We start from the raw sequence: 23,983 nt of genomic DNA, 5'->3' as shown, positions 1-23,983 counted from the left end.
CAATACATGAATCCAGACATTGTGGCTTCTACACCAAGGTCGATGGGGTAAGCTGCCATGCAAGCCTGCTCCATGTGTGTGTGGGGGGTCTCTTTACATGAAAACAAACCGTGACTTAGCAAGAAGTGCCCCCCATCACTGCATCTACCTCGCACTGGGTGGGCCCCATCCCCTCAGCCACGGCGTCCAGCGCCAGAGAGGAGGAGGAGGCGAGAGCCGCTGCCGTCTTCGCTTCTCCGCACACGCCCCCCGAGAAAGAACTGAAGGGGAGGCTCCGTGAGGAGACTTCCACGCAGGCCTCGTGGGGCAGCCGCTCCCGCCTTTTTCGGCCCCTGCGGCAAGGCGAGCGGGAAAGGAAGGCTGCTGGTCGCGGCTCCTCGCCCAACTTTGTTTTGGAAAGAAAACGTCAAGCCATCACCTCAGCTTTGCCCGCGGCGCGCTGCTTCTTCTGACTCGTTTGCTGGGGGTAGTAGAAAAAACAAGAGAAAAGGGTCGCGGCTGTCCCTTTCTGCTTCCCTCAGGCACCTCCCCGTCTCCTCCCCTCAGCCGTAGTAGCAGCTGCTCTCCGAAGCAGGAGCCGCGGTTCTTGAGGCAGGGCGAGGCGAGGGGAGCCGAGTCGCTGGACGACAGCCCAGAGCCTCCCTCCTTCCCCCCCACTTTTTAACCCCCGCCCTCCCCTTTCCCTTTCCTTCGCCGTCTCCTCAGTCGGTCAGCCATCGAGCCGGGAGGGAGGCGAGGGAAAAGGCACTGAAACGTTTCAAAATGGCCCGTCCCTGAGGGATTAGCAGAGCTTTCCTCGAGGAGCGGCAGCGGCAACAACCTCGGCTCGACGAAAGGGAGACTCCTTTGCAGTTGCTCCGCCGAGGTGCCTTCTCGTTGGGACTGACTCCCTTCCCTCTCCAATGGTCCAAAGTGACCTGTCCAAATCGCCTCCCATCCCAGAAGTAGCGGCGGCGGCGGCGCAAGAGATGCAGATGGACCTCCTGGAGAATCCCCCGGCGCTCGTTACGGCTCTGCAGGTACGACTTGGGGGCGTGGGGAAGCCGTGGCGAGGGGCTCCCACGAGGCGCCGCCACCACGTGCGTGGAGGTGGCTGAGTTGCCGCGACATACGGAGGCACAAAGTGCTGGGTGAACCCACAACCTTGGGCTAGTTGAGTAAGCCGTGGTTCAGCTTGCTAAAGGGAAGCGGGTTGTGTGACTACAGGTTGCACAAAGCCACAGGTAGATTCCTGGGTTGTGTTTGGGCATGTTGTGTGAATCCAGCCGTGGCTGTTTGCCAACCACGCGTAATGCGTTGTGTGAACCCGGCCAAATGTGATTTGTTCAGCGATTAGTGTGTAAAGAAGTCATCACCTGACATGTCATATGTGGTTCTTTCCATTTCTAAAGATCTTTTCAGTCTTTTGCAGCAATAACAAAAAAGACTCTAGCCGCATCTTTAGCAAATTTATTATTGCATAAGCATTAGTGAATTTCACAGCTCACTTCATCAGGTGCTCGCAGCCTTCTGTCTGTGGAAGTTTTCAATAGCATTCCTATCATTTTTCAGCCTCCATCTTCCTCTCTTAGAGGTAAGTGTGGAAGAATCTGGAGAGAGCTCCTGTTTTGACCACATCTGATGGGGCATAGGTAAAATTTTATCCTAAGGCTCTTCTGTAGCCTCTGAAGATAGTATACTTACTTGGGAGTATTGCTATTAAGTTTGGTAGGACTTAGTATTAAGATAGTACTGAGAAGTAACTTGGGGGCTAGGTTATGCAAATAATGTTTTTTTAAAAAAATTAATTGTAGCACTGTTTCTAAATCCTAAACAAGGTTTACTCTGAGGTCAATTCCAAGGTGTTCTCAAGGATGGTCTCATGGTGGTCTCAAGGATATTTAAACAGCACTGGCCAGTATGGCCAATGGCAAGGGTAGCTGGGGCTTTAGTACTGTAACACTGGAGAGCCAGTGTTGTGGAGTTGTTTAGCAGATGAGTTTTAGAGCTTTGGGCTGAAATCCTATATGAACATTATCTTGGGAATAAATCCCAATGCATATAGCAGTTCACAGCATTGTAGTTTGGTGTTAATCATCTGCAGGAACTACAGTACAGTATGTGATGATAAATTCATTAATCTTCAGTGTATTGCAAGACCCTTGGCTTTTTAATTCTGACATTTGCTAACAAACAAGACTTAGTAACAAATAAACACCTGAACGCAGATCCCAAGTTACTTATAAGCATGCATTCAAGTGTGTTGGGGAAACAACAACTTCACCAGATTCTGAGAGTAACAGGATGTGTGTTTTTTTTTTTTACTTGTTCTTGATCTGAATGTTAAAAATCAAGTGATGACTGGCTCGTTGGAATGTTCTGTCACAGATACATATCTATTTTATCAAACAACAATTTTCTACCTTTGTGCAATGTTGGACAGTAATCAAATGCAGAGAAATAAAATATATGCATACATTTGTGGATTAGGCCAGGTTGATTTGGATTTTCTTAAGTGATGTTTAATCTGTGCCTTTAGACGCACAAGGGAGCTTGGACTTGCTCAGACACAGTCATATTAGCTTAAAAGGAAGTTTTTGTTGTAGAGAAATGCAAACAGTCCAAAAGATCCAAATCTACAAAGCTGATGGAAATGGGCAACTGTTTAATGTATTAGGCCAAGAAAACACATGCTTTTCCATATGAGTACATGCTACAAAGAGCTGTAGCTGATCAGAAATTCTCAGTGCATATACATCATTTTTTTTAAATTAAACATGTTTTGGACACTAGCTCGTAATATTTGTAATGTGTTCAACATGGATGCTAGAAATAAAGAATTAGCAATTCCTTAAACTGTCCTATCATACAGCTCTTGCAAAAAGAGAGAGAGAGAGAGAGAGAGAGAGAGAATGGATACAAATGGATAGATCTTTCTTCACTTTCAGAACATTATGGACACTAGAGATTTTAATCTTTGTAAGGACAAAACAGAACTAGCACTTCTCTAATTCTTTTTAAGTGTTCAACAGTTTAATGGGAAGTATCAAGATACACAGCTGGACAATCACTGTCCACCATTAGAAAAGTACTCATGTAGAAGTGTGTTACTGTGAATGTTTTCCTTGGTAACTCCACCGTTTATCAAGTTCTAGCAAATTTCTACCTGCTGCTTTCCATACAGTGACATCCAGTGCTTTAGTTGCTCCCACTCTTTTATTCAGCGATTGAAGAACCCTGCATTTGAAGGGAAGATGTATAATTTTTGAAGCTGAAGTAAGATAAATTTATGCATGAGAAGTATATACTGCTTTCTCATTCCTTTTTTGTCTCTCTACTTTTTATTGTTGTTGGAAAGGGAGTTGCATATATACAAATATATAAGAAGTATTTCTTGCCAGCTACGTGGTTCAAAACTGCAAAGGTGTAGTTTGTGCTAATGAGCTGCATATATTGTTCAACTGCATATTTTAAACTATGTCTTAAATATTACAATATGCCATGATAGCATATTAGCTTGTACATGAGGTGTTTTTAACCTGTTCTGTGATTAACCTTTAAGACAACTACATATTCTAGTGGGAATTAATACCTAGCATATATTTACCAAGGCAGTAATAATGCATCCCCAAACCTCAACAAAACTCTTCTCAGATTTAAAGTTATGAAATATATGAACCATTAGTAGTTATAATAATGCAACTAAGAAAGGTATTTTGAAAGAATATTTGTTTCACTAATAAATAGTAAAAGATGCTGAGCATTTCCATGAAACTACTCTGGCTGCATTTACTTTGCTAGCACAAAACTCATTTGTAAATAGTTACATCCTTTTATGTATATAATAAATGGGGATCACAGTTAAAGTGTATCTTTTTCTCAATATACATTTACTATGCTTTGATTTAATATGTTAACTTTTCCTATAAGTTATATTTTTTTTCTGGTTAGTTCATTTTTCTCTAAAGTGTTCTGATCTTGAGTCTTAATAGAAAAGATTAAGATTACTATGAAAATATTGAATTACAATTATATTCCTTCTTGTATAATTGTGACCAGTTTTCCACAAGTGACCTTTTTCCTGGTGAACTTTAGAGCTAAATAGAACTGCTGCAGTTGATGAATAGGATTTGCTTTTTAATTCTTTCCACCCTTTTCAGTCCTTTTGATTGAGAAATTAGGACCAGACTACAAGAGGTTGTCAACAAAATGCTTTGTAAACAACTTTCTAGAGTTCTGATTATGCTTAATACACAAAGATATTGTTTGTTCTACATGAAACTGACAGATACCACATCCATAATGAGGTTGTGAAGTGAATGGATGCCCACCAGTGATCACCAAAGATATAAGGATAACTTGGCAATAAATCAGTGCACTACACAATCTGCCACATTTATCTCTTATATTTCTTCTGGAGAACATTGTGTTTTCATTGACTGAAACTGAAAGGCATCAATCTTCATAACATTATTTCAGAGTAATTCTGTGATGTTCAAATAGCTGATGGGGAATTGACTTTTCTCAGGGAATGACAAAGTAGTTTTCCACAATGAAATAAATGGTTAGGGACCTTGCTGATTTTCATGAGAGAAATTGTACCCTCGAAAAATAACATGATTTGAATAATTTTTTCAGTGAAAATTAATTATTAATGTTAGATTGTATATCTCTGTGGTATAAATTGTAGTTTAGCAAAACAGAAGCGCTCTAACTGTGGCAGAGTGCGGAACCTGCGACCCTCAAGAAATGTAGACAACAGTGAGGGATGCTGAGAATTGTTCAGCAATATCTGAAAATACACTGGTTACCTATCCCAATTTGAAATATATCTATTTGTTTTAAAATGTCTGAACTGTTTTTCTGCATTATTTACTAAGTAATTTACATTATTACTAAAAGTAGTCCCAGATAAAACCTATTGAAAGCAAAGAGGAGAAAATAATCCTTGAATTTAATTGCTGTCTATTACTATTGCAAGTCACTTTGGTAGTATATAGTGCCAGAGACTAATCGGTGATCAATACTAAACAGAATCTCATTAATCCTATAAAATAACAATGGCTAGGAGAGTCAGAGATTCTTATAGCATAGATGCCAGGTATGGCAACAGCAACAACGATTCAGCTTCAAGGTGCAGAGCAACTTCAGAAACATGGGACAGGAAGGAAGAAGAAGCAACAAGTTTAAATTGCTGTGGGTATAAGAATTGCACCCTCACACTGACACAAGGCAGTCAATTATTTGCTACAACTTCAGGCTAGTTTGCAGTAATAATTCTTATCTATCCATGTTATGTTGAGTGTCCGAGAGAACTCTTCAGAGTTTGAGCCTAGTAACTTTGCAAAGTTGAGGGCTGGAGAATTACAGTCAAATCTTGGCCAATGGAGTCTGATACAAGTGAAGCTCAGCTCCTGGTGACTACAGCCATACAGGCTTTTTTTTTTAGCAGCATCAAGAAACTGGACTGCCATTTTCTTTTTTTTACTTCCTTATAAACAGCTCTGGAATTCTCAGGTGGCCCTCCATGCAAACCATTGACAATGGTTAACTCAGTTACCTTCCAAGTTGTATCAAGAGGTCTGAAGACCTACCATATGCCAAGAGAAAAAAATATCCTCAAGTTGAGCTGATGACATCTATGGATTATTTTGGCAACTGCATGAAGGTGGTTTCTATTGTTCCCTTCTGCAATGTTTTTTCAATTACAGTCTAACCTAGAATTGCCAGGAAGCCCCCCATTCAATTACTACCCAGTGCCAACTCTGCTTAAGTTCTGGTATCACCTAAAGTAGGCTATGTTCTGTACCTGCTCCATTTACCAGATCCATTACAATAAGGTGTAGAAGACAATCCTGAGTGCTGGATGTGACTTAAATTTCTATATACTTGGGATTGGGAAGCCAAAGAGGTGCTCCATTTCATTATTTTTTTCTTAATATTTATATGTTCTCATTGATTTCAAAATTTTTTGCCTAGGGACAGGGAAACAACTACCTTTGTGGCTGTGTTCAGGTCTTGTCCTGCTTCATGTATCTCCAAGTACCTTTTGCTACATGATTAAAATAATTATTTTTGAAAAAAGTCTTTTAATGGGTAGAAGAGTTCTGCCACTTTTTTGACTGAGTGAAGATGCTGTGTTTGAATCTGTACCATTTATAAATACTGAGCTAAAAATAACAAAAAAGTACTTAAGTCTCCAATTTCACCAAACAGTTGTGCTGGATACACATATTTTCCTTGCATCCGATTGCTTTGAGAAGATATTTACATTCTGAAATGTCTCTTCTGAATGAAAATACCCAGTTTTCTGGATGTATCATATAAAGCATAAGGAAAGAAATACCTTATTTTCACAGAAGACTTTCAAACTTACAAACCATCCTGGATGTGATAGTGCAGTCTAGGAAAATGTTATTACATGTTGCTTATGCCGGTTCTATAAATTGGGTCCAAATTTCCCTTACCTTTTTTACTGTAATGTAGATTTTTATGCTTGTATAGTGGAGTCAGAAAATTGTGTATAGCTCTATATTGCAGGCTGTCAACATTCATGCTATTTGGCTAGTGCTGCCTGCCCCCTCTTCCCCATCCTTCCCTTTGCATAACTTCTGTGCCAGTCATAATGTTTTTGTTGTTGTTGTTTGGAGACACCATTGCTTCTGAAAATCTAATCCCTGATAGTTGCTAACACACACATTTTTGTCCAAGGTGATAATTCATTCCCTCATTGTGATATAAAGTGAACAACTCAAGCAGTGTCTTTTCAGAAATTAGCTGTTCATTCATTATGTACACACACACATATCCATTCATACTTAGTAATTCAGTATTTTTGCATAATCATAGTCCTAATGGTTTTAGAATTTCTCAGTCGAACCTATTTACTTTTCTTAAATAATCTTAGTCTTCTAATTTGTCCCTTATATGTACATCTTGGAGTTACTAAGATTAGACTTCTAAATATGACGATCTCTGGTTTAAATAACCTCTTGAACGTTTACATTTTGTCATGGCTTTTTAATTCCTACTTGTTGAGAAATATGCATACCTTCTGGTCCTGTTTTTCCCTCCTCTGGATTCTTGTCAATGAAATAACCAGTGAGCAAATAACCTTTTTTTTTAATTTCCTCTCATTTCATATTTACACATTTGCACTGTCCTGCTATACAGCTGCATTATACAATTGTATAATTGTTATACAATTATTCTTCTGTTGTACATGGAACCCTGGACTATTTGAATTATTGAATAAAAATAAATTGATTTAATGCTTTAATTTTCTAGCCTGGCTAACAATTTTTTATCAGTTTCCTCCTAAAATCTAAGAAAAAATGTTTTTCTATAAATACATACCATTAAGCTTTGTTTGGTTTTAGCTTAGGATATGTGAGCCAATGTACTTCAGCTTGTTCAACAAACCATGATTTAAATATGCATGGCTTTGCACTGTTTTTGAACCATACATACATCATTTGGGTAGATATACAATAATTCTTCTCCAAGATACATATTTTCAGTAAGTCTGAAAGTACACTTGGTTCATACATTTTGCTAAACCATAATGTTGTTTGTTTGGTTTTGTTTTATTGTCTTGTGTGAATCCAGCCATGGTTTATAACATGGTCTAGCAATTAGTGTGTTTTAGAAACATAGCCAATTGTGGTTCATTCAATAAACTGGTTAAGTCATGGCTTATGACTGAATTCAGTCCTAGAGTAGCTGGAAGAATAGATTGGGAAGGCATGATGATGAAAATTCTGTGGTAGACATCAGTTTTCTGGGATGTGTCCATATGCCTGGTATGCTTAGAATAAAGTTTTAATTTTAATACTGTAGTGTGTATTATAACTACCACCAGTCTCCTCAGCACTTCTGGGATCTATTCCAAAGGATATTCTTAGTAATTTAGGAAACCTGTAATAATAACAGGCATCGTAATGTAGTTTTCCTAGTAAGTGACCTTTCCCCTTTTTAATAATCTTTAATGCTATTAGAATCAGAGGGGATGGGATGTGGGAGGGCAAGGCTAGGGAATGTGGGAAACTGCAGAGATGAGGGGAATTGCTTCCTGATTTTGCTAATGGAAAGCAGTAGCGTGAAAAGAAAACTGGCATGGGATTCTATTCATATGGATGGATTCAAAGAACCATAAGCAGAAGGAAATTGATCTGCACAAGCAAATGGTGCAAATGAATTCACACAGTATTATAAAATGGTTCTTCTAATGCTCTCTTGCATTACTTGTTCAAGGTTGTAGTAGGTATTGCTGTCTGCTGGGAACATAGCTGAGACACATCAGATACCCTACATCATTACTAAATCACAATAAAGAATAGTAGAACAGAATATCCATATATTGTTGCCTGAGGAGCAAGGTAAATGTGACAGTGGAAATCAAGAAACAATTTTATCACTGATTAAATTTCTCTCACATGTTTATTACTTATTTCCTAAGTGCTGTAGGATGAAACTCTCAGTGTTTGAATTATATAAAGCAGGGCTTCTGAAGTTCAGGGTTACAACCCTTGTGGGGGGCGTGAACAATTTGGGAGGGATTACTGCTTGTTTTAAAGCTGATCTGGCTTGCACAAGCAAGCAAAGTCTGATGATAGTATATTGATCACACTTTGGTTTTATTTATTTCTTGCCCAATCCTAACCCCAGTTAAATTATTTTTATTCATAGGATGGAGGTCACATAAATCCATTTATTATTTTGGAGGGTTGTATTATTGTAAAATTTGGGAATCCCTAAATAAAGGCTCCTTGATGAAATTCACAAGCCAAAAACTTTGCCAAGGGTATGCATTTAATCTTATATCCCATGATTTATAGGAAATTGGTATGTGATCCATGTTGGATTATACTGTCGTATTAAAGCGCTTTGGAATGTTGCTTTCTGTCTAACAGATAAGAGTGAAATGTGTAAACATCACTTTATTCTCTAGTCATCACTCCGATTTGTCTTCAGAATAATGTAATTAAAGTGAGGTATAAAAAAGAGGCGATGCTTTCTGTCTGAAAAGAATAGAATGAAAAAATTGAAAAGGGAATACAAGGCACCACCACCAGCAGGAAGGTGAATGAGAGTGTCTTTGAATAACTGACCACACTGAAAAAGAAATGGTGGTAAGAAGGCTTCAGGAAGCTCCCTAGAAAAAATTTACTTGGTTTTATAGAAAACACCTGATCTCTGTTATGTTCAAGTTCTAACTCATCATATTTTATGAATTAAGCAGATTTTTTGCTGGCAAAATATTTAGTCATAGTTCAATACACTTTGTGGGTCTAGCCAGTTGATGCTACTATGTGTGCATGACAGATAGTTGATCATTGTTTTCCTAATATAATTCTTAAATTTTATGTATTTATATATACTGTGTATGTATAAATGTATGTATCCCAGATGCATGTGGACAGATAATCATGAGTAGTGGCCTTAAATATATCTGCATAGTTACACATATACAAGCACAAGCAACATTATTGTGATTAAATGACAGTAACTTCAGATGTAATGCTGAAAAATAAATTTATATGATAACTTTAAAGAATAGTTTTGAAAAGTAAGTTCTAATAATGAAATGATATTGAAAAATCTAGTTGGAAAAATAATTTAAGTTCATGCATATAATGCATCTTAATGGACCTGTGTCAGAAAATTGGTAAAACATGAAAATAAACCACACTAAATTAATAATAGCATTTTTGTAATGCTGAATCCATTGTAGAAAAAAAAATACAAAAAGGTCTGAGTTTGCATGGTCTGTTAAGTCAAAACCAAATGAAAGATATATTTTTGTGTCAATATAGCTAACTGTGGTTTATATAATGAATAAACAAACTATGGTTCCCAGTGATGTGGAAACTAGATCTCTTCTCATGCAGAAGAGGCATTTGCAATATGTTTGTGCCTAATAATAGAGAAGGAATGCTTCAGATCCTATTCCTGATTCCTACATATCCATGTAGTCCTTGTGAAAACATGATATGGCATGTACAGATTTGACTGTTTTTCAACATTGCTGTGCTTTTGTTGTGAATTGATAGTTAGAAAAACCTAACATACAAGATTGCATTAGATGATGCAAGTATTATGCTTTTTGCTTCCTTATTTTTAATAATACATTTATGCAAAGATAAAGTATTTTTATTCAGTTTTATTTGAATGCATAAGGAAATAAGTATGCATGTTTTGAGTGTCCATACTGTATTCAACTTTAAATGCCAAATAAAATGATAGCAATTAATTTTTTCTTTTAACAGTCTTATGGCAAAGGTGCAAGAAGAAAAAACAGATTCAAAGGTTCAGATGGGAGTACATCTTCTGACACTACCTCAAATAGTTTTGTTCGACAGGTATGTTACTTTTTTCCCTATGCTGGAAAGAAATCTTACCAAATTTGTTTCCTAGCCAGGAATGAAATGTGCAGGCAGTTGCTTGAAACAGAGATGACGTTAATTTCCGAGAGCAAACATACAGAGTCAGCTGTCGGGCTGGCCACAGTGAGCCTTTTCCTTTAAGCCCTTTATGTAGGGAAATCTTGCTATTGTTTCGCCAAAGTGTGTCCTTCAGGAATTCCAAGAAAATGCACTTAGATGGCATTCCGAGAAGGAACCCACTGTAGTTGGGCATCCTGCTGAGTTGTAGTTTTCCACTTGTTTGATATTTGTTGATTGAAATGGTAGTCTCCTAGGGGGAAAGGATCCCTCCTTATTTGATCAAAGAGATCTCCTGTTAAACCTCAGCTAGGAAGGAATGCTATTGGCATCTCTCACTACATTTTATCTACATATTTGGCCCATTTTAATTGTAGTTTATCACTTTTTGCTTTGTTCATGGTGGGAAGACTGCATGGCGGGGAGGGGGATTTCCTTCTCACAATTCCCCCCTTTGTTCAAAGAATAGAATATTCTATGCATACCGAGATAAATCATTGTGTGAACCAAGTTTGTATTTGTATCATCATTAAAATATTTGTTTGTGGGGGGAAGAGCAGTTCCAGGAGAAATACAGTGGAACCTCGGTTTACGAACTTAATTCGTTCCGTGACTCTGGTCGCGACCCGAATTGGTCGCAACCCGAAGCAAATTTCCCCATAAGGTTCAATGTAATTACCGTTAATCCGTTCTGGTGTGGAGGACAGGGAGGCAGCTATTGCTTGGAGGGAGAGTCCCCCTCCCTACGACCACGTGTCAGGGGCAGAAAATGGCCGCAGACCACGTGTCGGGCGTAAAAATGGCCGCGGACCACATGTCGGGTGTAAAAATGGCCGCGGACCACGTGTCGGGGTGGAAAAATGGCTGTGGACCACGTGTCAGGGGCGGGAAAATGGCCGCAGACCACGTGTCAGGGGCGGAAAAATGGCCGCGGACCACGTGTCGGGCGGAAAAATGGCCGAGGACCACGTGTCAGGGGCGGAAAATGGCCACAGACCATGTGTCAGGGGCAGAAAAATGGCCACGGACCGTGTCACAGGAGGGAAAATGGCCGCGTATCCTGCTCGTACCCCGAGGCGGAGTTCGCGAACCGAAGCAAAATTTTGCGGCCGGAGCTGGTTGTCACCTGAAAAGTTCATGAACAGAAGCGTTCGTAACCTGAGGTTCCACTGTAGCTTGGTTAAGCAATCTCTTAGCTCTGCGAGGGGGAAAATTCTTCCAGGAGGGTGAAGGAAAATGGGTCAGATGGTTGAGCACAGGGCAATCCACCCCTATAAGCTATCTCTTACAGTCTGTGTGCCCAATCTTCTACAGGTTACATTTAATTTCACCTGAGGGGTTTTACCAAGACCTTACTTGCCTGTTGTATGTACTTTAGACTTCAGGCACACCAACAACAAAAGCACATTTAGGTATGTTGATTATTAGCAAGCGCTGAGTTCGCACCCACTCTCTCACAAAGTTAAAATAGTCACAAATTTCAGAGTCATTCAGTGGCTTTGTGTAGACAGGTAATCCCCTTTGCGAGTGATGAGGCATAGATGTACAAATCCAACAGTTATACTGCTGTTCAGTGATGGCAATCTGGTAGCTGAAATGCAGGTAAGTAGGTATTGTCAGTATATGCAGTGGTTGGTGGGAGAAAGAGGCACAGGAAAAATTCAGGCAAGCATTTTTGGCCAGCACAGGCATTTAAACAGGCTCGATGCCATAACTCAAGAGCTTGGAAAACTCCTCCTGAGGTGACTGCAGTCCTCTTTGTGGGTTCCTATTGAAGTCTACCGAACAACCTCCCCCAATCATTAGCCACTATTGTAGGGGTTTTCTCCTTCTATTAAGAGATGTGAAGCATTCTGCCCAGCAGGTCACAATATTCTACATGCTTTCGTTCACTCAGTGCCTCCCTTCACCCACACTTTTTCTCCTGTAGCCCCAAATTGTTTCTCCCCCTTTTCTTTACCCTGTGCAGTGGGTTCCTTTTCTGTCACACGAGGGGAGCTGATTTTGTGCAGGATCAGTTGTGCTGCTCTCTCCTGCTGTGAGGCTCATTTCAGGTCTCTCTGGGTCTAGGTGGAAGAGCACTGTGATTTCTTCTTGGTAGCCAGTCTGTTGCACCCCCCCGTACATCCATGCCCAGTAGTGTTATCAGGTGTATTTGTCCATAGGTTCCAGGAGGCATTTGTACCCTTAATCTCAGGGGCACCTCAGTTATCCATCCTGGTTTTACATTGATGTCATTGGGCACTCTCAGGTCTGCTCCTGCGGCTTCCTCGATTGTAACCACTGGCAGGAAAGCATCAGGTTCTAGCTTCTGCACATGGATCATGTGAACCTTCTTTCCTGGGCCGGGGGGGGCAGATTCTCATACTGGGCATAGACTGGGTGGGGGCCAACAAATCATTGATTGGGCTTCAGGATGGCTTGATCCGATAGTGGCCTCTACCCTTTCAATGATTTGTGGCCAGACAGGAGGCAGATTTGCTGCCTTAGGAAGCCTTTAAAATTTTTATTTTTATTTTATTTTATTTTATTTTATTTTATTTTATTTTATTTTATTTTATTTTATTTTATTTATTCATACATACATACATACATACATACATCACATTTATATAGCCGCCCATCTCACACAAAGCAACTCTGGGCAGCATACAACAATTAAAATAGCAAGTGAATAAAAACAGGCATTATAAAAAGGTAGAAAGTTATTATTAGAATAAAAACATTATCACAGATTTTAAAAAAAATAGACTTTAAAATATACAAACCCCACAGAGAGTAGAATATCAACTACAATTGATGAGTACAGGTAGTCCTTGCTTAACGACCACAACTGGGATCAGAATTTAGGTTACTAAGTGATGTGGTTGGTAAGCAAATCATGGGACCTGACCTGATTTTACTACCTTTTTTGCAGCAATCATTGAGTGAACTGCACAGTTGTTAAGTGAATCACACGGTTCCCCATTGATTTTGTTTGCTGGCTGGGAAGGTCGCAAATGGTGATCGCATGACCCCAGGACACTGCAGCTGTCGTATGTGCGAACTGGTTGCCAAGTGCCTGGATTGTGATCACATGACTGGGGGTGCTGCGATGGTAGTAACTTCAGGCACCGGTCGTAAGTCACTTTTTAGTGCTGTCGTAACTTTGAATGGTCACTAAACGGACGGTAGTTAAACAAGGACTACCTGTTCTGTAATTAGCTTGAGATGTTTTCCAGCCTTGTGCCAGAAGCTGGCTTCGACATCAACCTGTTGCCACAGTCCCCAGGAGGAGCTTGATTCAGTAGGGACAACTTCAAGCTCAGATGCAGGAGGTGTACGCTTGCCCTACCGAAAGCTGAAGTGTGTGCCTTCTCTTTGCCACAATTCCACATTTCTTTTTCCCTGTTGATAAACTAGCCAGAGTACTTGTGAAAGGTTTGGTGCCAATATCCCAAGAGATCCCCAAAAGATTGACTTTGCTTCATAGTGCAGGGAGTGGCGAAGTCCCAGATCCAGTTGATCACCTTTGTGGGGTTAATCCATTGGTCACCCAGCCATAGCTGGTCCTTGAGGCTTGTTAGGATTATTTACCCAATCATGCAGGGTAAGATGAAGCTGCTAGGTTGATTTTTACTACCATAGTGAAGACAAATCATGAGAGGTTAGCATAATTGTAGCAATGCATGCCACCCCCATGTGGGGTGTATTGTCCCAGATAGCAGGCCCTCATACTGTGACAGAATGCAAGTAGCCTGAGGCAAAACTAGGACTATCCATCACATTCTCACTTTGATAGATACATTATTATATATTTCAACTGCAAAAGACTTTAATACCTTCTCATTCCTAATAATTTCTCAAAATGAGAACTTGTAGAGCTGGGAAGAGGAAATCTGTACATTGACATAGCAATTTATTCATTCAGTGCCTGGATTGCTTCCAGAGCCAAAAGTTGTTAAAAAGAGTTTTCATTTGTTTTCAGATAGACCATACCAGTCCATAGAGGCTCTATCAAATCATTGTTTCTCTTTTATTCATCATATGCCATGTTGAGGGACAAAGATGAACCCTAGTAAACATCTCCTCATAACCCATTTAGAGTTTAAAAGGTAAAACACATGAAGGCAGGCTAGAGTGGAGCTGGGAAAGCAAAAAAGTTTGCATTCCCCCCCCCCCCAACTATTGCTTTTCTGAGATTGTCTAGTTCTTCTGGAGAGGAGCAACCACCTCTTCCTAACTGTAGCAGCTGTAGGAGAAATGTGCAAAAAACATTTGAAATTCAGATCTTTATTCTGAAAAAGGGCTTAAAGTCCAGCCCATTTACTGCAATCACTTTTTTACACTAGAGTGGGAAGCAAGCTTCTCCCCATTCCTTCAAGTCTGATAGGCTGAAAAAAAAATTGTTTCTGGGCTCTTGTTTTCATAAAGCCCCAAAACCATAAGAAGGGTAGGAAATTTTTATAACATTTTTTCCTGAAAAACATTAGGCTGGGGTTTCTCCCCTGATGTTTCGTATGCTTTTGAATCAATCTCGACTCCAAGCAACTGCCTGGATGAGTCTCTGCAGTCTTCTTGGCAACATTTTTCAGAAGTGGTTTGCCATTGCCTCCTTCTTAGGGTTGAGAGAGAGTGACCGGCCCAAGGTCACCCACTTGGCTTTGTGCCCAAGGTGGGACTAGAACTCATGGTCTCCCAGTTTCTAGCCTGGTGCCTTAACCACTACACCAGACTGGCTCTCTACAAAAAAAATAGATTTCCTTTCCTTGGCTTCAAGAGAAAGGAAAACAAATTTAGTACACACATTTAACAACAACTTGTCATCTTCTTTGCAGTGGCAAGGAGTTCCAAATGTACATACTTCATTAGCACATAGCAATATATAACACATTGAATCAGCATTCCTTTCAAGCCCTCAGGTCTGCAGGTGAAGCATTTCCAGACAGAGTAGGGATGAAAATCTCATGGCTTTCAGGAGCCAAAGGAACGCAAAAGAAAGCATCCTTTAAATGAAAGGTTTGTTAACCAGGGGAGTGGGATGTGGAGGGCAGATAGTAAGAGGTGCAAGCCTCTTTTCACTTTTAACCCTGGGTTGGGATGATTCCATCTCTCAATTCAACTTTAACTGGAACTGCATTGTTGATCCCAAATCCTGAGGCTCTACAGAAGTGCAGCTTGCTCCTCCACCATCTTTCTGCTCTCATTTTGCATAACAAATCTCTCCCAAGCAATGGGAATGGGCATTTAGGGATATACGCAGACTGACAGGTTAACTTCTCTCCGAAAAAACACAATCCATTGATGAAAGAATTTCTAGTTAGTTTTTTCAAAAAGTCTTTCCCCCTTTTTTCTATTTTAAGCAGGGGCTTGGAGGGGGAAACAGGAATTGTTGTGGGTCCCCCTGGCCTCCCTTTCTGAATCACTTGCATTCATTTCCATCAATTGGGATTTCTCTCTCTTTCCCTTCCTCAGCCTCCTAACTATCCGCAGTGGTGAATTCAGGAATGGGAATGCGTGTGCAAAGGTGGAAAAGCTGAGAGATTTCTACTAGGGGCTTGAAGGAGTAGGTGGAGCAGTTACAAATAAATCAACAAGGAAGGCATAAATCAGAAAAGCAAAGTTAAGGAAAAAGAGTAGCTTTACATTGTCAGCTATAGTACTAGCTATAGGTGCTAGGGAAATCCAGGATTATGGGGTAGAGGTTCCTAAAGTCTAAAAATATCCTTTGAAAAGAAGTCTTTTTTCCTTACTTGTATTCTGGAGAGCTGAGGGAAAGGGGAACACATGCGTGCATGCGCGCGTGCACACACGCACATAGAAGTGAGCAGGAGGCGCACACAAGAACTCGTCTAAGTAGCCTTAAGGAATTCCCTAGGGTATTTAGGGGTGGCTGTACCTCATGGTTCAGAAAAACAGACAAAACGCATATGCATGCACAGACACGCTTGATTAGAACCCTACTGGTAACTCTTGGTTCTCACAAGCCTGGGTTATAAATAGTACACAGGGAGCTCAGGGACTATAATGCCCTCATCGGGCCAGTTAGACTCTCCTTTTATCCTAGACCATTGATCTGGGGTTAGGTGAGAGGACATAAGTTGGTTAATGGCAGGCCATGTTGGTTGGTATGTGTCCAATGTGGCTTTTAACTCCCCTGTTCCAGCTTTTAGTTGTTTCTAATAGATTTTATTTAGTCCTGGTATATTCGTCATTGGAGTCCCTGGTGGGGCTGTTTGCTGGTCTGGCAAAATGGGCTGGGACTGCTTGCCCAGGAACTGGGACTATGGGTTTTCTGGCTATTTCAGCAGTTTTCTCAAAAAGTTTAAAAATCTCGTCTCTGGTAAGAAAAGATGTTCAACAGCTGCATCATGTCTCCCCAAGATGGATTATGGCTTTCACTAATCGACTGCAGGGTCCTAATGACTGTCTGCGGGCCTTTTTTGAAAAGGGAGGAGCATCTTTCTTCCAAATTACCAGATCAGTTGGGGAGAAAGGCATGTGGGTAAAAACAAAATAAAAATTACCGCATACTCGGCCAGGTATAGGATTATTTTTTTTAAATAAAGGCACCATTAATTTCCCTGCAGTATTCCCGTCTAAGATATCTGGCTCAGGAGGGGTTGGAGGGGTGCTGGGTGTGTTTGAATTGGAAATCACATGCATGGGATTAGAAAGTTCTGCCCATCAGTACCAATAAGGCAGATAGGAAGGCTTTAGCTTTGATCATAGAGATTTTAATATAGCATAGTCGAAAGTACCCATTTCAGGTCAAATTGAATTACCAACTGCATCAGTAAGCTTAGTCCATTCCAGACATAAATCCCGTGCACGGCTTTTCCTTATTCCTGCTTGTACAGGCAATAAACCTCCATTCCAGGTGAGGAACATCCATCTCAAAGGGATCCTTCCCAAAGGGGCATCCAGGGAGACCTTTGACTTGTCATTCCCCATTTCCATCCCTAACTATGACACAGGTATCCACCTAGGTTTGAAGTGCTCCTTTGTACCTCGAGACTCCTTAATGGAGTTTTGGTCCTCCCTTTTCACAACCCTGGTTCTGGACTAAGAAAGGAGTAGAAAGCAGACTGGTCTGTGCCCAGCTAAAGTTAATTGTTTGACCTTTCACTGCCTGCTGGGCACGTGAGTCTAGTCAGTTTCCCTTGCTTTCTAGGGTCTCCCAGTCATTGCCCGAAATGGACTAGCAGAAGTCTAGGGGTGGCTGAAACTGACTTTGATGCACAGCGCTGGTCAGCAGTTGGAGTAAAACACAAAGGGAAATTTCACACCCACACACTCACTGGGCACAAGAGATAAATTTTGCTGGGTACTTACCGACAATGAAGTCCCGGGTTCAAGCAACCATTTGGCTCAAAACCAAAAACTCCCTTTACTACCAATATCAATGTGGGCAGAGCCCAGGGCAGCACCCTCCAGACAGATAGTCCAGGGCCAGCTGGGTGAAGTTGCCCAGTCTTGGTCCGTCAGCTTGATTAGTCTGAGAGTCCCTTCGAGGTCGCCAAATTGTTGGAAAGAAATCTTACCAAGGTTGTTTCCGAGCCGGGAATGAAATGCGCAGGCAGTTGCTTGGAACAGAGATGACGTTTATTTCTGAGAGCAAACTACAGTCAGCTGTTGTGGCAGCCACAGTGAGCCTTTTCCTTTAAGCCTTTTATGTAGAGAAACCTTGCTATTGTTTTGCGAAAGCGTGCCCTTCAGGAATTCCAAGAAAATGGACTTAGATGGCATTCCGAGAAGGAACCCTCTGTAGTTGGGCACCCTGCTGAGTTTTGGTTTTCTGCTTGTTTAGTATTTGATGATTGAAATGGTAGTCTCCTAGGGGGAAAGGATCCCTCCTTATTTGATCAAAGAGATCTCCTGTTAAACCTCAGCTAGGAAGGAATGTTATTAGCTTGGTTTCTCTTGCTGCATTTTAAACTATGTACTTGGCCCATTCTAACTGTAGTTTCTCACTATTTGTTTTGATCATGGAGGGAAGATTGCATGGCGGGGAGGAGGATTTCGTTCTCACACTGATTTGGATAATATTTGGCTTGTTGCTTCACAAGAGATCAGAAGTAATATGTTAGTAATTGCATAATTTCTGCTGACAAATAATACGCTTTCAAAAGTTTCACAGCTAATATGTTGAAAATTGTTTATGTGTTTTCTAATCCTTGAAAGTTATTACATGATTTTTTTATCTATCTATCTATCTGTCTATCTTTCTATCTGTCTGTCTGTCTGTCTATCGATCATACTTATATAGCCACCCATCTCATATAAAAGTGACTCTGGGCAGTGTACAGCACTTAATTAAAAGCATTAATTACATAAAAACAGTCACAATTAAAAAATAACAATAAAAATCACACAAATTGTCCCCACACAGAGGGGATGCTATTAACCACAATAAGGGAGCCATCACAAAATTTCCCCAGTCCCCTGGGACCCCCAGGCCTGATAACATAGCCAGGTCTTGAGTGGTCTTTTTACCACTCACAGATTTTTAAAAGATGAATGAGATAAAGATTTGATAAACTAATTCAGGTTTTTTTTTTGTTTTAATACAGTAGAGGATTGGATCCTGAATAAGGTAGTTCAATTACAGTTATACAATTTTTGAATATTTATTTAATTTTTAGAAATTTAGAAGCAATCAGAAAAATATTTTGTGTTTTATTTCAAAAAAAAAAAAAGAAGAAAAAAAATGAGGTTACAGATTTTCTAAATACACTTACTTTCCCCAGATGGGAGAAAATAACAATGTTTTCCCTTCTGTGCTTTCATTTGTTTTTTTGTTTAACACATTTCCATCCTGCCATATAAATAACTTTGGGAGGCTTACATAAACTATAAATAGAACAATTTAAAAATCCAGAGCTACATATAAAACAAACAGAAATTAACAAATAACAGTGGTAAAAGCAATACAGCTATAAAACAACAAAAATAAAGCAATAAAAAGGCAAACGGAAAGATGACATCATATATAAACTCAGGGGGAGGTGAATAGATGCTCTAAAACCCTGTTAGCATTCTATTATCCTATACTTTCAATAGGAATCTAAGAGTTATATAGGCAAGTTACTTTTTAAGCATCCTATACTGATACAAAATTTTGGTACTTTATAAAATATGTAAAACTTGATTTATTTATAAAAATGTGTTTGCCATATGAATATGTATTTATCAGTTGAATTTATTTATTATAAGCTACTATCTGAGAAACTTACTATTTGTTTTTATTTGTTTATGAAATGCAGAAAGACAGTATTAATTATGATAAAAACAGAATACTCCATCAGCATAGTAATAAAAATAAGTAACGTATTCTGGAATTTGTCCTCCAATATATCAAATAGATAGGAAAGCTCTAGATTTACAGAAAAAAAGAGAAAAAAGTTCAAAATATACATTATGCCACATGAAACTTTTGATTTTATGAATCTGAAGTAATCTGTTTGCCTTCTTATATTCTATTTTTATCATTTTAATGTTTTCATGGACTTCTGAAAATTGAATATTTGTCCCTTATTGAGGCAAGTTCCCTATCATTTTAAATATTCGTTTATTGCATGGTTTGTTGCCTTTCTAGAGTCCAGTCATACCTTTTTTCTCTTAGAAAATATTGCATAGATAATTTTTTCCATTTTTAAAGGAACAAGTGATAAGGCCTTTCATAAGTGTAATTCCAATTGAAATTATGGTCCATAAGTGCAAGTAATTCTTATTCTAAATTAAATTAAATTCCCAGAGCATTTATTTCTATATTCTACTATTAAGTGTAGGGCTATAGATTCTCCATAGAATCATAGAATGTAAGATCTGGAAGGTTTACCCAGTGTGGGGATTCATATTTTAAACAGTACCACCTCCTAAGGTAGTAAATTCCATTATGAAACAATTGTTACTGTTTTTTGTACTGTCTAACCAAAATCTAATTACTTATAATTTAAACCTATTATTTCTTGTTCTGTCTTCTGGAACAACTTTGAACAGGTCTGCCCCATCTTCTGTAAGGAAGCCCTTCAGATACTTGAAGACAGTTGTCATTCTGTCTTTGGTCTTCATGCAAAACATATCCAATACCTCCAACCATTTCTCATAAGATTTCCTTTTCAGGCCTCTTTTCATCATAGTTGTTCATCTCTGGACTTATTGTAGTTTACCAATTTCCTTTATAAAATGGGATGCCCAGAATTGGACAGAATATTATAGATGTGGTTGACCAGTGCAGAATTGAAAGGAGCAAAACCTTCTTTTATTCTTGACACTATACTTTCCTTGAAGCAACCAAGATTTTTTTTTTTTTGACAGTTGCATTACCTTGTTTGCTGATGATCCACAAAGAAACTCAGCTCCTTTTTGGATGTACTGCTGCTTGGTGTGTCCTCCCTGCCCTTCTTAAGCCTTTGAATTTTCCTATCCAAATGTAGGACTTGCATTTGTCTCTGTTGAAATTAATTTTGCTGGTTTCTGCCCATTGCTCTATGGTACCTTGAATCTTGTTAGTGCCCCTTTTGAAGTTTGCTCTCCTCTCTATCATTGTGTCATCTGCAGATTTGATAATCTTATTTTCTAATACGCCATCGAAATAATTCATAAATACATTGAGCAGTACTGGCCCTAAAATGGAACCTAGTGGTGTGTCTCTTGACAGCTCCCTCCAATTCTTTACCAAATGCTTTATTGAAAATCAAGGTATACTATATCTACTGGAGTGTGGGGAAAGCATTGAGAGTCGGGTGGCATACAAGTTTAATAAATTATTATTAATAATATTATTGGAGATTAAGATTGGAGAATAGCTAATATTGTTCCATTCTTTAAAAAAAGGAACACTGGAAACTACAGACCAGTCAGTCAGACATCAGTACGTGAGAAAATCCTAGAAAAGATAATCAAGCAGTGGGTTGCAGGCACATAGAAAAGAACAAGATGATACTAGAAGCCAGCATGTTTTTTTGTTTTTTTTTAGTAACAAGTGTGCTGGACAAATCTTACCTCTTTTTAATTTTTTTCTGACAAAGTGACTAGATTAATAGACTAAGGGAATGCTGTGGATGTAATGTACTTAGACTTCAGTAAGGCATTTTGATCAAGTTGATAATAGCCTCTTAATAAAATGGAACAATGTGGGATGGATAGTCTCACTGCCAAATGGAGTTGCAGCTATAGAACCATAACTTAGTGGTCCTATGTCAACATGGAGGGAGGTATGTGGTGGGGTAGCTGAGATTCTGTTCTAGGGTTTCATAAATGATTTAGACAAGGGGATAAAAGGGATGCTCCTTAAATTTGCAGATGGCACAAAGTTCTGGGGGATTGCTAACACCTCAGAAGATAGGCCCAGGTTTCAAAAGGATCATGATAGTCTTGAACATTAGGCCCTATGCAACAAAATGCTATTCAGTAGTGAGAAATGTAAGGTTCTGCACTTAGAAAGGAAAAAACACATTACAGGTACAGGTTGTCCTCATTTAACAACCGTTCGCTTAACAATGGTTTGAAGTTATGACAGCCTCGGAAAGCGTGCTTTACGGCCCATAAAACACTTCCAGCTGTTGTAAAACGTGGCCCCCCTCAGCAGTCACGTGGCCACATTTCAGGTGCTTGGCAACTGGCTCGCATTTACGACCAGTTGCCAAGCACTCCGCAATCATGTGATTGTCATTTGCAATCTTCTCTGCCAGTTTCCCTAGAAAGTCAATGCAGAGAAGATTGCAAGTGGAGGGGATGGAGGGAAATCTCTCAACGGTGCGTTGGAACGGAGCTCAAGTCTTATTCTTCCAGCCCCACAAAGGATTTCCCCTCCATCTGTGGGGGGTAGGGGAAACCTCTCAGCAGTGTGCAGGAACAGAATTAAAATCTTCAGGGTTTGAGCTCCATTCCTGCACACTGCTGAGAGAGGAGAGAGGAAAGAGGATGGAGCGAAAGAGCTGTCTGATGAAATCCTTCAGGAGCTCAAATCTTCAGGACGTTCCTTCAGGATGATTCTGTCAGTGGTGTGCAGGAATGTTCTCCAGCCCCACAAAGGAATTCCCCTCCCCTTGGTGGGCTTTAGGAACATTTGAGAGCAAAAGGGCTGCTTGCCGGGAGGATTTCAGCAGAGCTGAAATTGTCCAGCAGGCATCCCTTTCACTCTCAAAGAGCTGCCTGTTCTTTCGCTCCATCTGCTTAACGACCTGGGAAATCACTTAAGGACTACAACTGGGAGTGCCCAGATTGTGGTCGTTGAGCGAAGCAGTCATGTGGGTGTCTCACTTAACTGCTTCGCTCAACAATCAAGATTCTGGCCCCAATTGTGGTTGTTAGGTGAGGACTACCTGTATAAATTAGACAGTATCTAGCTTGGTGGTACTACTTGTGAGAAGAATCTAAGCATCCTGGCGACCATAGATTAAGTATGAACCAGGAGTATCCTGCAGCTGCCAAAGGAAAGGATGCATTTTTGGTTTGCATCAAAGGAGATAGAGCATCAAGATTATGGGGAGTGATTGTTCCACTTTGTCAAGCCACTCCTGGAATACTGTGTCTAGTTCTCACCACCACAACACAAAGAAGGACAGTGAGTAATTGGAAAGTGATGAAAATGGTGAGGGGCTTGTAGGCAAAACTATTAAGAACCGTTAAAGGAAGTAGACATGTTCATAGTCTCTGTAGTGTCTTCAAGGCTCTGTCTAACTGTGTCATTTGTTTCCATGTGAATCATAAGAGGTACCTGTAAGCAGGCTTAGAATGTCTTGGGTTTTGTTTCCCCATCACATTCTGAATGCATGCCCCAAGAAGGTAGCACACTTCTTTTTACACACTGCCCAACCCACAGACTGTTGCTTCAGTCCTTCTCACAATGGAATTTCCATTCACCAACATCTGTTGCCTTCTCCTCATCAGGAGAATTTTTTCCTATGACGAGCTGGTCTTCATCTGAGATGAGGCCCTGGGATCTATTCTGAGACTTAAGAGCATAACAGCTCTCTTCGATCGGCTTCAACATTGTGTCATCTTCCTCCATTTGTCTGTTCCCTCCACTTGGCTTTCTTTTGTCTTCTGGGAAGCTGTGGTCCCCTGCAACACCCTTGTCTGATTCAGAAATTCCCCATCTTCCCTGATATGCTGGGGATGCCCAGTTTTACCTTTGCCCTCTCAGCTTTTTTTTCAGGAGGGCAATCAGTTTAGGCTTGTAGAATGTAGTTTTCAAGAAGGAAAACAAACATAAATCACACCCCACAATTCAAAAGAATTATTCTTTCTATTTCCATGTTTCTCTGATGAACAACTAAAACAAACAAACAAGCAAAAATGGGTGCCTCCCACTTGTTTTCCTTTGCCAAACACTGTTCTCACTGTGTGATCTCAGTGAACTCACTATCTGGCGAGTTGGCTTTCTTATGTAATGCATTAAGATATAAATAAAAGGGGAAAAATATGTTTGTAGCCCAGAGGGTAGATTTGGGAGATGTGAAGAGCAGGTGTGGACCTAATCAGTGGATGGAATGGAAGATAAATAAAGATTTTATGGGTTTCACTATTTCTGGCTATTTTAAAATGAAGCCCAAACTAAACAGAACGTAATTCAT

At 39.9% G+C, this 23,983-nt stretch overlaps 1 protein-coding gene across 3 annotated transcripts in view; it reads left to right on the top strand.

Moving 5' to 3' along the window:
* Positions 1-736: 736 nt before the first annotated feature.
* The window catches only part of CACNB2 (calcium voltage-gated channel auxiliary subunit beta 2), a 162,554-nt gene continuing 139,307 nt past the window's right edge, over positions 737-23,983 (top strand). Inside the window, exons 1-2 of one of the 3 annotated variants that reach the window (XM_088150432.1) lie at positions 737-1,019; positions 10,248-10,340. In XM_088150432.1, coding sequence (XP_088006558.1) covers positions 903-1,019; positions 10,248-10,340 — 210 coding nt within the window. In that variant the 5' untranslated portion in view covers positions 737-902. The remainder of the gene's footprint in view (positions 1,020-10,247; positions 10,341-23,983) is intronic. The other 2 variants (XM_088150434.1, XM_088150431.1) reach the window with 2 other exon arrangements.

The sequence above is a fragment of the Python bivittatus genome, unplaced genomic scaffold (genome assembly GCF_059951505.1).
Source record: "Python bivittatus isolate LINGU-HERP-01145 unplaced genomic scaffold, Pbiv_v1 ctg000610_np1212, whole genome shotgun sequence".
In the NCBI taxonomy this organism is placed as follows: domain Eukaryota; kingdom Metazoa; phylum Chordata; class Lepidosauria; order Squamata; family Pythonidae; genus Python; species Python bivittatus.
Note: the sequence above shows the minus strand (reverse complement) of the source record. Positions and strands in the feature narration are given on the sequence as shown.